Raw genomic sequence first — 16189 nt, 5'->3', positions numbered from 1 at the left:
CATATGCTGCAGAATAATGATGAGGCCAGAATGGACTGTCACAAATAGTGTCTTGCTCAGCCAAATTGTCTTGTAGATGCAGTGATTCTTCGCAAAGTCACTACTCTGCATGTTACAACTCTGGTACCTTGGATAGAGTCTCCCAGTCCATGCTGTGCTATTTTATTTTTGTAAGATTTTTGTTTCTTTGCTTTTTGGTAAGTTAAAATGTATCTGTGATGGCAAATTGCAAGAAGTAAGGCTGTATTATATACCTTCTCAGACTCTCAGATTATGCAATTTTAGTATCTCCTGAATTTTCCTTTTAATTTCATTCCACAGAGCCACCAGTTATCCAAACCCAGCCAGGTGCACTGGATGTCATTGTGAACAATCCCATTCTGCTACCATGTGAAGCGGCAGGTACACCTCGACCCATAATAACATGGCAAAAGGAGGGCATCAATATAATCACAACAGGTAACCTCTTAACTTCAGCCTACTTGCTGTAACTCAGAACCTTGTTTTCTCTTTTCTGAGTGTTCAAACTTAGATATAAGGAACCTATTCATTTAAAAACAAATCAAGAAAAACAACCCAAAAATTTCATACTGTGCTTGTATTTGTTTTAGGAAACAGTTATAGGGTTCTTCCAAGTGGCAGTTTACAGATTGCAAAGTCAACTATTGAAGATGCTGGCACTTACATGTGTGTTGCTCAAAATCCAGCTGGCACTGCTCTGGGGAAGGTCAAACTGAAAGTTCAAGGTAAACCATCTTTTAAATTCTTGTAGTGATTTACAAACAAGAAATCTGTGTATGCTTTCTGTTAGTCGAAGCACAATTCTGAGCAATAGAAATGGACTTAATGCTTTCCTATCTGATGACACTGAATAAAGCCCAGGAGGCTTATTCCCCTTTAGTTGTCCGTCTACTTTAGGATCAAGATATTCTTTTAGGATTATTTTCACTAAGAACTGAAGCATTCCATGCTTCTTACAACATCTAAGTTTTTTAAAAATTTTCCTTTTTCTTTTCAGTTCCTCCTGTTATTAAGCCCCACCTCAAGGAATATATTGTTCCTGTTGATCAATCTGTCACTCTGCAGTGTGAAGCTGAAGGCTACCCTGCGCCAGAGATCAGTTGGCATAAAGATGGACAGCAAATAACAGAGTCCATTAGAAGAAGAATTCTTAGTTCTGGTGCTCTTCAGATTGTGTTTGTACAGCCTGGTGACACTGGCCTTTACACATGCATAGCGGCAAACCTGGCAGGGTCCAGCACTTCTAGCATGGAGCTCACTGTACACAGTAAGTGGGACTGTATGGAAACATCATGCATTATCACAGCATAAACCTACAGAGGGTAAGGAGCTAGGATGTAAGGGAGAAGCTCAGGAGAATTGTACTACTTAAAGGGTGAGTTTTACTGGGTTATAGTTGCTTGAATTTAGGAAGAACTTTATATTTCTCTCAGTTTATACTTCTGTTACAAGTGGTTCACACATTTCTCCATTTTCCTTAATGGTGGTCATTGATACGGACTAAAAACAATAAAGAAGATCCAGACAATGGTTTCAGGTATTCAGTGCAGTATAGTATGCTTTTACAGTAGTGCTTGGATAATACATAACAATAAATCTTTTTAATATACCTTCTCATAGTTCCACCCAAGATTCGCAGGACGGATGCTCAGTACACAGTCACAGAGGACTCCCAGGCTGTTCTATCCTGTGTGGCTGATGGGATTCCAACACCAACAATAAACTGGAAGAAGGACAATACACTTTTAACAGAGACAGTCGGAAAATATCGGGCTGTGCCAGATGGAGACCTCATTTTGGACAGTGTTGTTGTAAGTTTCCTGAATCTAAGCTATGCCTCAACAGGTTTGGCAATAGTAAGACTCTGTTTCTCTTCCTGTACACCCACTTTTGGATTAATCTCTGTTTTATTTTTTTTCTTGTTCTTAATGTTTCAAAGTAAACGTTTAATTTTCCACTGTAGAGTAAAATCTGTGAAGAAATTATAGTGATAAGGAAGGGCAGAAAGAAGATCATCTTTCAATTTTAGAGGAAGTGAAAGAGTTCAGATGAGCATTTCTGCTGAATGCTTGTTCCAAACCTTTTGAGATTCTCTTATTGTTACAAGTGGTAGCATTGTGTAGGATATATCATAGTTGAAATTTCCCCAACGTGCTTTCTTTCAGCCTGAAGATTCTGGCAGTTACACTTGTATTGCGAACAATGCTGCTGGAGAAGACACACACACTGTCACCCTGATAGTTCATGTACTTCCAGCTTTTACTGAACTGCCTGCAGATGTAGCTTTGACTAAAGGAGAACAGCTCAGACTAACTTGCAAAGCAACTGGGATACCTGTACCCAATATAACATGGACCTTTAACAATAACATCATTGCAGGTGGGTGACAAAGGGTTTTACCGGCCATTCCACTCTGCAGTTGTTTTCCCCCACGCAGCATTTCAATTGTTTTAGGATAAGGAAGAAAAATAATCTAGAGGGAACAAACTTGACAGGCAATGATCGTGTGAGGAATATCTTCAGTATCGTGCAATCATGTAATTAAATTGCATTTGAGACAAAGCTGTAAGGAAGATAATGAAGAAAGTGTTCCTCCTCTGTAACCGATCATGTAACATGTTAAGAACATTCTGTATCTGATGATATTTATTCAGCATCCAACAACTAATACCATTTCTGTTAAATTTGAAGAAAACCTCAGCAGTTCATAGAATGCAGATGCCCAAAACTTGAAATTAAGGGAAAACTTACATGCATACAGGCATGTGGGTAAATGTCATAGCAGTGACATTTCTGTGCATTTTTGAGGTGTCTCAGAATTGAAATGGCACAATGCCATTGAGCCGTGTTGCTGAATAGCACTGTAATTCAAACAGTCTTACAACATACCAGTCACTGAAATGTACACATTTAAAATCCTTGGAGTAACCCTTTGCTGTGTATTCTCCCTTCAGCACAATATGATGATGTAAATGGACAAAGTGAACTTGTTATCGAAAGAGTGTCTAAAGATGACTCTGGTACCTATGTCTGCACAGCAGAAAACACAGTTGGCTCAATCAAAGCTATTGGTTTTGTGTATGTCAAAGGTATGTAAAATATCAGTAGTTGTGGTCACTGTTAGACAGTTTCACACAGCGATCTGTTTTGATAGTAGAATCATAGAATGGTTTGGGTTGGAAGGGACCTTAAAGATCATCTAGTTCCACACTCCTACAGGTATATGGGACATCTTCCACTACAGGGCAGGGGCACTTTCCACTAGACCAGGTTGCTCAAAGCTCCATCCAACCTGGCCTTGAATACTTCCAGGGAGGGGGCATTCACAACCTCTCTTGGCAACATGTACCATTCTTGCCACCCTCACAGTAAAGAACTTCTTCCTAACAGCTAATCTAAATTTATCCTCTTTCAGTTTAAAACCATTAGTCCTAGTATTTGGTACCTTGTCTATGGCTAAATGGGAAAAATTGAAACAGTTTGAAATTCATACTTCAGAAAGTCAGAGATGAATGATCCCTACCAGCAATACTATTAAGGGCATTTTATTTTGACTCTGCTACTTATTTGCCATTACTTGTTTTCTCAGAGCCTCCAGTTTTCAAAGGGGATTACCACTCTAGCCGAATTGAGCCCTTGGGAGGCAATGCTATGTTGAATTGTGAAGTCAGAGGAGATCCACCTCCAACCATCCAGTGGAGCAAAAAAGGAGTTAGCATAAAGATTAGCAATAGGATCCGACAGCTTAACAATGGTTCTCTCGCTATCTACGGCACTGTAGTGAGTCACTGGTCTGTTACAATGTGTTTCTGCCTTTTACTTGATTAATAAAGGTATTCCAGATCATGTTATTTTGAAAGTCTGAGGCTTGATGTTTAATGCACTTTTGCTTTTACCTTTAACAAATGTTGTTTGAATTCAGACTAGAATTAGACTCAAATTATTCTGTTAAAAAAACCCCAAGGGGCTATCATTTTCTTGAATTGTCAGAAGGATTGAATCTACATATTAATCATTGGTGTGTGAAATTGTACCCAACTAAATGGGACTTTTACTTTTGACCTTAAAAGAGCCTGGGTTCTACAACAGGTCAGCTGAAAATCGGTTGTGTTCTCCATGTCGTATCTTTTGGCATCTAAATTCCTAATATAAATTGCAAGACATGTTGTTTTCCCCATAAACTCATGTCTGCAGTTTGAAATAGAGTGAAAAACAACAGGCATGGACACCTTCCACTAGATCAGGTTGCTCAAAGCTCCATCCAACCTAGCCTTGAATACTTCCAGAGAGGGGACATCCACAACTTCTCTTGGCAACATGTGCCAGTCTTGCCACCCTCACAGTAAATAATTTCTTCCTAATACCCAATCTAACAAGAACAGATCCCATTAGATTCTTTGTTACACACTCATTTAAATGTCATTTAAACAGCAACTTGAGTTTTCATTAAAAAAAAAAAAAAAAAAAATCCTCAGCATTAAGGAGTTGAAGGAAATAAAAAATGAAATAATAAAAATAATCCACACTATTAACTTAATAAAAAAGGCAAAATCTTGAGATACTCTAGAACCTAAGAACATTCCTCTCAAGATCCAGGGCATGCCAGATTGCGTTGCAGAAAATTCACTTACAGGATGTGCACTGTAAACAGAAACCATCATTACACAAACATGTTGAGTGTTTGTTTTCTGTTCTTTAGAATGAAGATGCTGGTGACTACAAGTGTGTGGCTACCAACGATGCTGGTGTGGTGGAACGCAGTCTGATGCTAACGCTTCAGAGTAAGACTCAGAGTGATAAGTTTAATTTCACTAGATTGGAGCGATACCCACCTTTGGATAGGTGGATGCAGCTCCCATTCAAGTTTTGAAGGTTGGGCACTGCACTGTCGGTTAAGATTCATCTCATCTTTCATCATTAATATGTTTAGAGTCTAGTTTAAGCCAGTGATTGAGGTCAAAGAAGAGAAGCATGTAGAGGATGGTTCAACCTCATCTTAGAAACCACCTTAGAGTAGGGTGAAACACCTTCTGAAAGGGCCTGTTTCTCTTAGTTGACTAGAGAGGATGACTATAGGACTGGATAAATTAGACTTTTAACTTTCAAATTAAGAAAGTTACATGACATGAATCTCAGCTTTCACTGTCAATATTTTATTTCTGGCAGAAAGAATATTTTAGAATTATTTTTTCACCAGTGGTAGAATTTCTGAACATCCCTTTTCTATTGTAACCTCAAGCATTGTTGATCTGTTACTTATGTCTCAGCGTCTCTGGACATAATTAAGTGCATCTTCCTACAGGTTTTATGAAAAGCAACACATTTAGCAATAAAGATGACTGTATATGCTCATATAGTCGGGCCTCAACCACAGCTTTGGTCCTCAGATTCCTTCATATTAAGAATAGCCTGTTACCATCATTTTTACTTGCATATATTTTGACAGTGAAAGATCAACAATAATCATTTTAGCTAAAGTAAACTGACATCAGATTTTTTTGCCCTCATTCTGACCAGAACTTCAATATTCATTACAACAACAACAAAGAGTAACCACGTGCTATTGCCTAAAGAAGCCCTCCTCTTTCAGGTCCTCCAGTCATCACTGTTGAACCTGTAGAGACAGTTATAGAAGCCGGTGCCACAGCAATGCTGAACTGCCAGGCAAATGGGGAGCCTTCTCCAATCATCAAATGGTCGCGCCAAGGCCACCCAGTTGTGAGCAATGAGAGAGTGACTGTCCTGTCCAATGGCTCCTTGCGTATTGTTGCAGCAGAGAAGGAAGATACTTCTGAATATGACTGTGTAGCAAGGAATCTAATGGGATCTGTTCTTGTTAGAGTACCACTGACTGTCCAGGGTAGGTGCACAAAATATGAAATCATAGACTGGTTTGTGTTGGAAGGGACCTTAAAGATCACCTATTTCCAAACTGCTGCCATTGGGCAGGGTCACCTTCCACTAGACCAGTTTGCTTCAAGCCCCGTCCAACCTGGCCTTGCACGCTCCCAGGGGTGGGGCATCCACAGTTTCCTTGGGCAACCTGTTCCAATGTCTCACCACCCTCACATTAAAGAATTTCTTCCTAATATCTGATCTAAATACACCCTCTTTCATCTTAAAGCCATTCCCCCTTGCCCGATCACTACATGCTCTTATAAAAAGTCCCTCTTGAGGATAGGATAGTGACTGCCAAACTGGTAGATTACAGCATTAATTGAGATAATATATGATCAAGATTTTATCTTATCCATATTCTATGGATATTTAATCTTACCTTTCATATAAGCATGAAAGATATGTTAAGCCTAGTCTGAGATGTCAGTGGGGTTTTGTTTCATGAAAATTTGTTCCATTATATTCATCCAGCTGTGTGAGACTGATGAGCATGGAGTGAGACATAAATAATAATGAAAGAATCTTGAGCTAGATACCATCCTCAGAACACATAGCATAACTTCATAGTCCCCCCCAAAAAAACCCTTTATGAGCATAAGCAATAACTATTTCAGAGCCGCTGAAGTATTCTCCAGAACTGTAGTAAGATATTTCTGTAGTTATGAAGATGGGAAGTGAGTTGGATTTCCAAGTAATGGTTTATGAAGTGTACTTTTCATTTTGCTCTATCCATCTAAGAGAGTTATAAGCACAAGCACGATACAGAGTATCATTTTCCCATTGCAGTGCATGGTGGATTTTCCAATTGGCTTGAATGGCGAGCTTGCAGTGTAACTTGTGGTCAAGGTGTTCAGGAGCGAGTCCGTCAATGCAACAACCCTCTTCCAGCAAATGGTGGGAAGAGGTGTGAGGGGCCTGATACAGACGTACGCAGCTGCCACAACAAGCCATGTCCAGGTATTTGTTTAGTGAATTGATACTTTTAATGTGCCTTATGTTAAGTGCCCTAATAGTGAACCATTATCACCACAGATCTTCATGACAGGTTAATTTTTCTAAGAAGTTGGAATTAATTTTTTCTTTTGTGGAAAGGAAGAGGAAATGTCAATAAATAATGGAGAAATAATTTTTAATTAAAACTGTGGGGGTTTCTGTTTCTTAGTGGATGGCAACTGGTCGGAGTGGGGGCTATGGGAAGAGTGTTCAAAGAGCTGTGGACAAGGTAACAGGACCAGAACCAGAACCTGCAGTAACCCACCAACTCAGCATGGCGGGAAGCCCTGTGATGGCAGTGCTGTGGATTCAGTCATGTGTAATATTAGGCCTTGCCCAGGTAAGAGAAGAGTGGTTTAAAAGTAGCTGCACAAGGGGCTTCCCATATAGATTTCTTTCTTTTTTTTCTCCAAACCCAAATTCTTACAGCTTATTCAAAATTATTAAATTATAAAAGAATTAAGCTCCCCCCTTTTTTTTTTTTTGTTTGGTTTGGTTTGGTTTTTTTGTTTTACCATTGTTTGTAATTTATTGAATGGCACTAGTTCTTGGAAACAGAAGTCGCAAAAGTAAGCGCAAGGAGTATTCTCAGCATTTCCCCTCTTCCCCCAAAAAAAAGTTGATTTTTTTTTGTTTTGTTGTTTTCCAGTACTTGTTACCCATGTTCTCACAGAGTAAACTCATGACCCTGAACATATTCTGCAAAGCCAGTTAAAATGAAAAAAAAAACCAAACCCCACCCAAACAACTATTAAAAAACCATGTAAATCATGCTAGTTTAAGACATTATCTGTGTGTTTCCCCCTGTTGCTTTAATTTTCAGCCACATTTTTCTCCTAACTAGCTGAATATTCACGTTTCTTTCCTGTCTTGATTTTTCCTGGCTCTGCTACCACCACGATGCCAAATGTCCATCCATCAGCCTAAGATTCATTTCTCTAGATCTTGCCTCCCGCTAACTGGTAGTCACTGAAGCTGTGTGCCAGTTTTTAGCTAGCATGGCCCTTCCCCTGCTGAGACCTTCAGCCTAGCACAGGACAGTCAGAGTCAGGTAACTTATGAAAACACTGGATTTGATCAAGTATTCAAGATCAAGGCAATGGCCTTTTCAAGGCCTTATTCAGGGTATTTCACTTTATTGATATTAAACAGCACAGCTTTTTGCCTTAGGCTGTGAAGCTGTAATTTCAAGTTAAAGCAGCTGTATAGTTTCAACAGTTTTATAGCCATGCTGCCTTTTTCAGTTGATGGTGAGTGGAGCTCCTGGCTGCCATGGGGTCCTTGCAGTGCTACTTGTGGGAAAGGTACTCAGACACGACTGAGGCTCTGCAGTAACCCTCCTCCTTCACACGATGGATCATACTGTGAGGGATCTGATGCACAGATGCAGGTTTGCAGCAAGAGACGCTGCCCAGGTAAGATGTGTCGGACACAAAGGGAACAATGAGAAACTTGTAATTACCTCTCCAAATTCTACTGAATTTATATTGAAAGCTTTCCAGTTCTGAAAGTGCAGTCCCTGAAAAAGTTCCATTTAAGCCTTTTATTTTCGCTGGTCCCTGCCACTATCTTTAGCATCCCACTATAGACCTAACATATGGGATTTCTTCCCCTGTCCTTGTCTCTCTTCCCTTACCCTGTGACTGTGCAAAAGCTGCATTTTAAAACCTTGGCAGTTAAATTACAGGTTTCCTAAACATTTATTTTTAAAAATTTTCCTAGGTTCTGTTATTCATTTATCCTGTTCTTCCACTTTTCAACGAGTCCTTCGTGACCAAATAGAAAAACTCATAGTTTTGAAATACAACATCTGTATTTGGCCGCAGGGATAATGAGAGGGAAATTTCATTAAGTGGAATGCACAGCAGTTCAGACTAGATCCTTCTGGCTTCGTGCTCCATTTTGCACATTCCAGATCCTATGCCGAGTCCCCACTATCAACGGGTAGAAGAGAATACTGACCTTGTGGTAGTCAAGCAACTGAGGGTTTGATGTTGCACATTTACCCTGCTCCACATGTTGCTGCTTGAGGGATGTTACTGCTTACAGCTAGTTTGCGACTAATTGGCCTGTTCTCAGCCAACAACTCAAGTGCTCACACAGATGTAGCTGTAACAGTTTGTGCCACCATGTTTTGGGAGATCAAAGACCCTACTACTCAGCTGCTTAGACCTGACTTATGAGAGACAATTTAGTAATAAGCCCTACAAACAGCTGAGCCAGTAGATGAAAGGTTGGTTAGGAAGGAGAAGGGTTACATCTTAAGACAGTGCAGCTGCAACCAGACAAGGGTGCACAAGTGAAGGCTGGGACTTTGGGGTAACACTTGTGCCAGCCCAGTGTGGTAATTTCAGGTACTACTTTGTATATGGTTCAGCTTGCTTACAGATACCTAAAAATGGGAGAGTGTCTAAGTTTGAGGGCTGAGTGATCCCTGACCATGATTCTGGTCAGGCTTATAGGTTATTCAAAAGACAGGTCATACCTTTCTCCAGCTTTACTCCTGGAAATCCTTCTGTAGCTGAGATGTTCTAGAAAGAGAGTCAGTAACATCCTACATCAGTTTTACCCTGATGTAGCTCTGATTTACTTTGTTATTTCTAATGTCGGAGGCACTAACTGTACCGTGCTATGCCTTTCTTACCAGTGGATGGGAAGTGGGCCACGTGGAGCAGCTGGAGTGCCTGCACCGTGTCCTGTGGAGGAGGCAGCAGGCAGAGAACGCGCCACTGCTCAGACCCAGCCCCACAGTTTGGGGGCCACAAATGTGAAGGAAATGACATACAAATTGATTTTTGCAACAGTGATCTTTGTCCGAGTAAGTGCTTTGGATTAGGCTGCTTATCCGCTCACTGGGTTTATATGTGTGCATGAGAGGAACAAAGCCCTCCACAAATCACAAACTCCCACAAAAATCAGGAGGGTCTGAACACAGGCAAGCGGTATTAGCTACCTGGCAAGAGTGAAAGCATCTCCTCATTACTTAGTATGACTGGGACACTTCAAACTTAACTATTAGGAGGACAACAAGTAGCTGCTGGCCCATAAGGTCCTGCTAGACTGTCAGATGTTGCGCACCTCTCTAAAGTGACAACTCTCTGGTCAGAAAGTACTGCAAAGTGAATTTCTTTGTATCTCACAGTAGAATGTAGTGACTCAGTTAATAATATATGCTGCACACTTTCCTACAAACAACGATGTTCTGGAGTTACTCTGAGAAATCACTGACTGCTGGACAAGGTAACTTTCTTAGATCTTTAACCTCTTTTATTTTTATTTTGGGAAAATATATGAACAAGTTACTCTTCAATAGCAATATTTTCCTAGCTTGACTGTCTGATTTTAAGTATCTGTTGTTAAGAGGAAGACAGATAAAATCTGACATATTTTTACAGTTCATGGAAACTGGGGCCCATGGAGTAGCTGGGGAACTTGTAGTCGAACATGCAATGGAGGCCAGATGAGGCGATATCGGACCTGTGACAACCCTCGCCCTGCCAGTGGTGGAAGGGCATGTGCAGGGGCTGACATGCAGATCCAGAGGTGCAGCACTGAACTGTGCCCCGGTGAGTACTCGGACTAAAAGAGACATCAAACACAGCTTTCACTGGAAGACTTCAGGGTATACGTAACATAAGTGAGATTTTCATATTGTGGAAGAAATATAGAACATTGTGTAATTACTTACAATTTCATGCAATATAATAATCCACTCTCACTTTTTTTTCTTTAAATGACTGTCATCTTACAAGGATTTCCCCCTTCGTGTGTTAGATGTTCCCAAAATGAGGTAGAACTAATAAAAACAGGAAATAGCGTATGAAAATCTCTCCTACATCTAGTTATTCTACTTTTTACAGTAAATACAGTTAATGAGGCTCCCAGTGAACTCTATTAATGTATTCCAGAGCAGAGAAAAATGTTAAGTTCAAATGCTTTAAACAAAATGACAATCAAAGCAGTTAATTGATTTATTGACAATACATAACTAAGGGGCAGTTGGTGAACTTACACATTCAGGATCAGTATCAGCAATACAGAAGATAAACTGCAATGCTAGAGACTTACTAAATGCCTACAAATTTCTAAACACCCTGCTATAACTCTCCCCAAAAGGATTATTATTGTATTATTTTTAATTCTGATATAATGATTTTTTAAATTATTAAATCCCTGATCCATCTGTTTGTTGTTCTGATGTTCTTCAAGTGGCTCAATTCTTGGGTATGTGAGCATCTACATACCTTTACAACCAGGTTCTCCAACCAGGCAGTGGTACCTTGCCACAATGCAGCAGCCCAGATGGGTTTACCATAAACCAGTACTACAAAAAACAACAAAATTATAACCTTAGTCCAAGCCACGTGAAGGATAAACATCACAGGGATGTTTTAACACACTCCGGTGAGAGCTATCATTATCTCAGCCCTTTGTGCCCCATGTTGCGTGCCAAAAAGACTGTTGTGGTTTAACACCAGCCTGCAACTAAAAGTACTATGCAACCACTCATTCACTCCTTCCCCACCCCTGGTGGGATGGGGAGGAGAACTGGATTTAAAAAAAAAAAAAATGGTAAAAGTTGTAGGTTAAGAACAGTTTAATAATTGAAATAAAATAAAATATATCAATTTTTATAATAAAAGGAAATGGAGAGAGGCAAATAAAACTCAATAAAAACAAGTGGTGCATGTTACAGCTGCTCACCACCCACTATGGGATACCCAGCCCAAATGGAGCAGCAATCGGTCCCTTATGGGTAACTCCCCCCAGTTTATATAGTGGGCATGATGTGCTGTGGTATGGAATACCCGTTTGGCTAGTTTGGGTCAGGTGTCCTGTCTTTTGTGCCTCTCCTAGCTGGCAGAGTATGAGAGTGTGAACAAAGTCCTTGATTTTAGCACATCCTTGACGTAGCACATCCTGCTAAGTACCAGATACTTAGCAACAACTAAAACATTGGTGTGTTATCAGCATTGTTCTCAGACTAAAGCCAAAACACAGCACTGCACCAGCTACTAGAAAGAAAATTAACTCTATCCCATCTGAAACCAGGACACTGAGGAGAGAATTGTTCCTACCCATCCTACCCATTAAGGTGTTTTGGTCATCTTTAACACATTGATTCAATCAAGAAGGAATACACTAAAGCATCACTGATGCAGCCTGAAACATTTAAAATAACAAGTTGCTTTCTTCATTCTTTATTTCTTCAGTGGATGGAAACTGGGGGCAGTGGCAAACATGGAGTCAATGCTCGGCTTCTTGTGGAGGAGGAGAGCAGACCCGAACACGCCTGTGCAGCAATCCAGCCCCATTAAACCGTGGACGTCCTTGTCTTGGAGACTCCTCCCAGATATCCAGGTGTAACACCCAAGCATGTCCTGGTGAGTTAATTTACAGCCTGCAAGAAATGAAATATTGTGTGGCACTCCTACTTTGACTGGTACTCTTCTGTACCAATTTGACAGATTTGATTGCACTCTTTTGGGCTTAAATCTCCCCTGCAACTTCAGCAGGAATTTTTTTTTTTTTTGTTAGCTTTTTACATAGCACTTGAGTATGTTGTTAAAAAATTGGTACTTCTCAGATGTGAATGTGTAAGGTGATTTCTGTGTTACTGTGAATCTCTGTATCAGATCACATATAGAGAGATACTGCTATTTGCAGGTTGTGAGCTTTACTGTTGCAAATAATGTAGTAACATATGCAGAAATATCCTTACTTCTTAAAATGCTGGACAACATTTCTTAATTTTCTCTCCCAGAAAATATCAGGCAGCAAAGTTTTCATATGGGCTTTTTTTTTTTTTCCTTCCTTCCACTCCTCCGTGGCACAGGTGGGCCTTCACATGCCAAAGGCAGCATCATTGGCAATATTAATGATATTGAATTTGGAATTGCTTTCCTGAATGCCACAGTAACAGACAGTCCTGGCTCTGAAACTAGGGTAATACAAGCAAAGATCACAAATGTCCCTCGGAGCCTTGGTAGGTTTTATTTTACTTTTTATCAATTTCGTTCCTTGAGCCAGGCTGAATTCTGTGCAATGTCAGTTTTTATCACTTAATTTCATTAAGTATCTCTGAAAAAACAAATCTGAACTTTTCACAGACAAGGAGTAAAAGAGAATCTTCAATGTTTACTTGTAGTACATTAGTATTTGTAAAATGATTCCTCTGGATATACCAATACATATTTTTTTTTCTCATTTGAATCTTCATGATTAGTCTAGTTTTAGGTCTTCATATTCAGCTCCTACCGATGTGGGCTGCTGGATGTTAGGAAAATAGCTCTCAAATGTTCTGTCACGTTGCTTTCAGGTCCAGCAATGAGAAAGCTCATTTCTATACTCAGCCCCGTTTATTGGACAACAGCGAAAGAAATTGGAGAAGCAATGAATGGGTTTACGCTCACTGATGCGGTCTTCAAGAGAGAAACTCAAGTGGAGTTTGCAACTGGTTAGTTGTCTGTGATATACCAGCTCTGTTTCCAGTAAGCTTGATAGATACTGCATTTCTTCAAAAATAGCACCTAACTATTGCTGAATTTTGAGTGTTGTGCTTACAGCAGTGTTTTCTGAATGACGTGGCTTAAATACAGCTTTTAGAGCTGTCATTTGAACATGATGGTTTTTATTACAGGCATGGTATGCCTTACAAAAATATGAGTATAAAATAACTGGCCGAGGGATCCCAATTCAGATCTGTGTGGCTAACATGAGCCTCTGGTTAGGATGTTTTATGAATCAACATGCTCTTAAAATTCATAGGTGAGATTCTGCGGATGACTCATATTGCCAGGGGTTTGGATTCAGATGGATCTTTGCTGCTGGATGTTGTTGTGAGCGGCCACGTGCTGCAGCTCCAGTCAGTAGCTGATGTTAACGTGAAGGTAAAGCTGCTAAAGACACCACCTCCTTCTCTCAACAATACGCTTCCTCCCTCTTCTACATTGAAGCAGTAGACACTGCTTTAGTCCTGAAAACTGTTATACTGTATGTAACTTCTTTTGTGCCTGGTTTAACTGACAGATGTTAACATTGTCTTTGAAAATAAGTTATCATCAGGAAGGTAGTATTGGTCACTCAAATTTTTTAGATGTCAGAAGGTGTGTTGAGAGGTGTCTTTAGGCCTCGTTACCATGTCAGGTGTTGCTTTTGGCAGAGCTATAAAGGTGTATCTTAAACCTCTCTGACTTTCTGGCTTCCTTGAGGAGGACACCAGCTCTTTTATACCATGGCACCTTAGTATAAAAGGTGCTGATGATTAGTTTGAAGCTACAATTATGCATATTGTGGCAGAGAAACATTGCTGTGGCTGATAAAGTTGCAAAGACAGAGGAGTAATAGATTCTGATTCAGATTACATCACAGGGTGTATGTGTTCTTATCATACATGTTGCTATGATAACGATGTGCTTCTTTCTCTACTATAGCATCAAAACTTTGTCTTGTGGAGATATCTGTTATGGCAAACAGTCCTATTATGCAATCCATCTGAAATATTGTACAGAATTTGCTTTTTCAAAGAATGACACTTCTCTATGAACTTTTCTCCGGAATGATTAGAGGGCAGTTTCCATGGTTGTATAACAAAAGATTATAATCTTTCTACTGGATTGCTCTGTGTATTGTTTCTAGGAGAGATTCTCTACTGCTGATAGTAAGATAGCTTCTGTCACTGACCTTGTACTCCTCAAAGAAAAATGGAGTTCAAAGGAACTTTTTTTGGTTTAGCATAAGACATGAAAAACATTTTGCTTATAATAATATGTGGTATTAAAGTTTTGGTTTAAAATCAGGTTCTCGATAACTGGATTTATTGTAAAAGAGAGAACATTCTTCGAAGTTGTATCTATAAAGATGGTAATTAGTCAGTGGTAGGTAACCAGTGAAAATACTTTAATGTATTAACCCTACAGTATAATAAATATACATTAAATTCATGATATTTTGATACACTGCAATATGTATTAAGTCCAATAGTTATAGTTTTTCCAGTGGCAGAATTTTTTCTGATTGTTTATTTAGCATGTTGTCAGCATCTGACTTAGAATATGAAAAAAATATTTAGACCTCAAAAGAATGTTACAGAACAGTAAGATCATTTTCAGGGTTGGTTTTTTTTTTTTAATGCTTTGCTGTGGCCCCCATCATCAGGACCCTCAGTACCACAGGCCGTTTCTTATTTAAAGAAATATACCAGATGCTGTTAAGAGTCAACAGTTAAAATAAAAGTAAAAAAAGTATGTGTTGTATGAAATATAATTTGTTCAGCTGTTAAGACCTTTTCTCGAAATACATCTCATATAATTTTAAAAATACAAAGACCACAGTGGTATTGGATGTACTCAGTGGCTAACACCTAAATCTTGCTGTTTCAGGATTACACAGAAGACTATATTCAAACTGGCCCTGGGCAACTGTATGCCCATTCTACTCGTCTCTTCACTGTAGATGCAGTTAGTGTTCCCTATACATGGAACCACACTATCACCTATGATTACACTAAAGGAAAGATGCCTTTCTTGGTGGAAACACTCCATGCCTCCTCTATTAAAACAGAGTACAACCCACTGGAAGAAACAGTGGCTTTTAAAATCCACGCTTCCATTGCAAAAGGTATGGTTCTAACCTTTCACAAAAATAAAACAGTGGAAAAAACAATATCCTGTCTTTGCAGATTCCATTACCTATATGCTCAGAAGGTCTTATGGCTTTGAAAGAGGAAATTCTGTGAAACTTGGGTAACTTTATTGTAGATCCTGGGATCGGCATGCCTTAGTAATATACCCATAGAATAATAGGTAAAAGTTGTTGCAGTTTGCACTTCACATGTAGTTCTCATTGATGAAGTATGTCTGCATTTGGCAACACTGCTAATAGCATCACCAGTAGCTTCAGATAATCAACCTAAAATATTTCCCTATTTCTCTGCATGTACCTTTCATTCTCTATAAGAAGAAAATTCAAAATTCAGCACAAAAATGGGCAAAATGTCCTAAGTCATTCCTCAGATTGAACTTCTCTGGAATCATTTGGCATATACAGAAAATATGATACTGAGCTTCAGCTTCAAAAATTTACTGGTACTTTATGGATATATTTTTTTAAGGGCAGATATGAATGGTGCACAGTTATACAGTGCTGTGTAGACACATGCTTATGTCTGTAAATCTGGTGAGTCTTAACACAGAGATGAGAAGCAAATAGCTCCATCATCTGCGTCTTAGCACTACTAACTAACTGCTGGCTTTTATTAACCTTAAGTGACCTTAAT

General features: G+C 39.4%; 1 protein-coding gene across 8 annotated transcripts in view; it reads left to right on the top strand.

Annotated features, from left to right (window-relative positions):
* The window catches only part of HMCN1 (hemicentin 1), a 191877-nt gene that overhangs the window by 163280 nt on the left and 12408 nt on the right, over positions 1-16189 (top strand). For 7 of the 8 annotated variants that reach the window (XR_003992472.1, XR_003992473.1, XM_030493507.1 and 4 more), the window contains exons 79-97: positions 322-459; positions 612-746; positions 1019-1288; positions 1642-1832; positions 2187-2400; positions 2976-3110; positions 3611-3801; positions 4721-4802; positions 5612-5881; positions 6706-6876; positions 7082-7252; positions 8157-8327; positions 9560-9730; positions 10308-10478; positions 12126-12296; positions 12749-12898; positions 13232-13369; positions 13681-13802; positions 15294-15531. Coding sequence is in view for 6 of the 8 variants with exons in the window: in XM_030493507.1 (XP_030349367.1) it covers positions 322-459; positions 612-746; positions 1019-1288; positions 1642-1832; positions 2187-2400; positions 2976-3110; positions 3611-3801; positions 4721-4802; positions 5612-5881; positions 6706-6876; positions 7082-7252; positions 8157-8327; positions 9560-9730; positions 10308-10478; positions 12126-12296; positions 12749-12898; positions 13232-13369; positions 13681-13802; positions 15294-15531 (3300 nt within the window). In the remaining 2 variants the exon portion in view is untranslated. Of the gene's footprint in view, positions 1-321; positions 460-611; positions 747-1018; positions 1289-1641; positions 1833-2186; positions 2401-2975; positions 3111-3610; positions 3802-4720; positions 4803-5611; positions 5882-6705; positions 6877-7081; positions 7253-8156; positions 8328-9559; positions 9731-10307; positions 10479-12125; positions 12297-12748; positions 12899-13231; positions 13370-13680; positions 13803-15293; positions 15532-16189 lie in introns of those variants that run through there. The other variant, XM_030493512.1, reaches the window with a different exon arrangement.

The sequence above is a fragment of the Strigops habroptila genome, chromosome 8 (assembly GCF_004027225.2).
Source record: "Strigops habroptila isolate Jane chromosome 8, bStrHab1.2.pri, whole genome shotgun sequence".
Taxonomy (NCBI): domain Eukaryota; kingdom Metazoa; phylum Chordata; class Aves; order Psittaciformes; family Psittacidae; genus Strigops; species Strigops habroptila.
The sequence above is the reverse complement of the archived record's forward strand: the minus strand, read 5'-3'. Positions and strand labels throughout refer to the sequence as shown.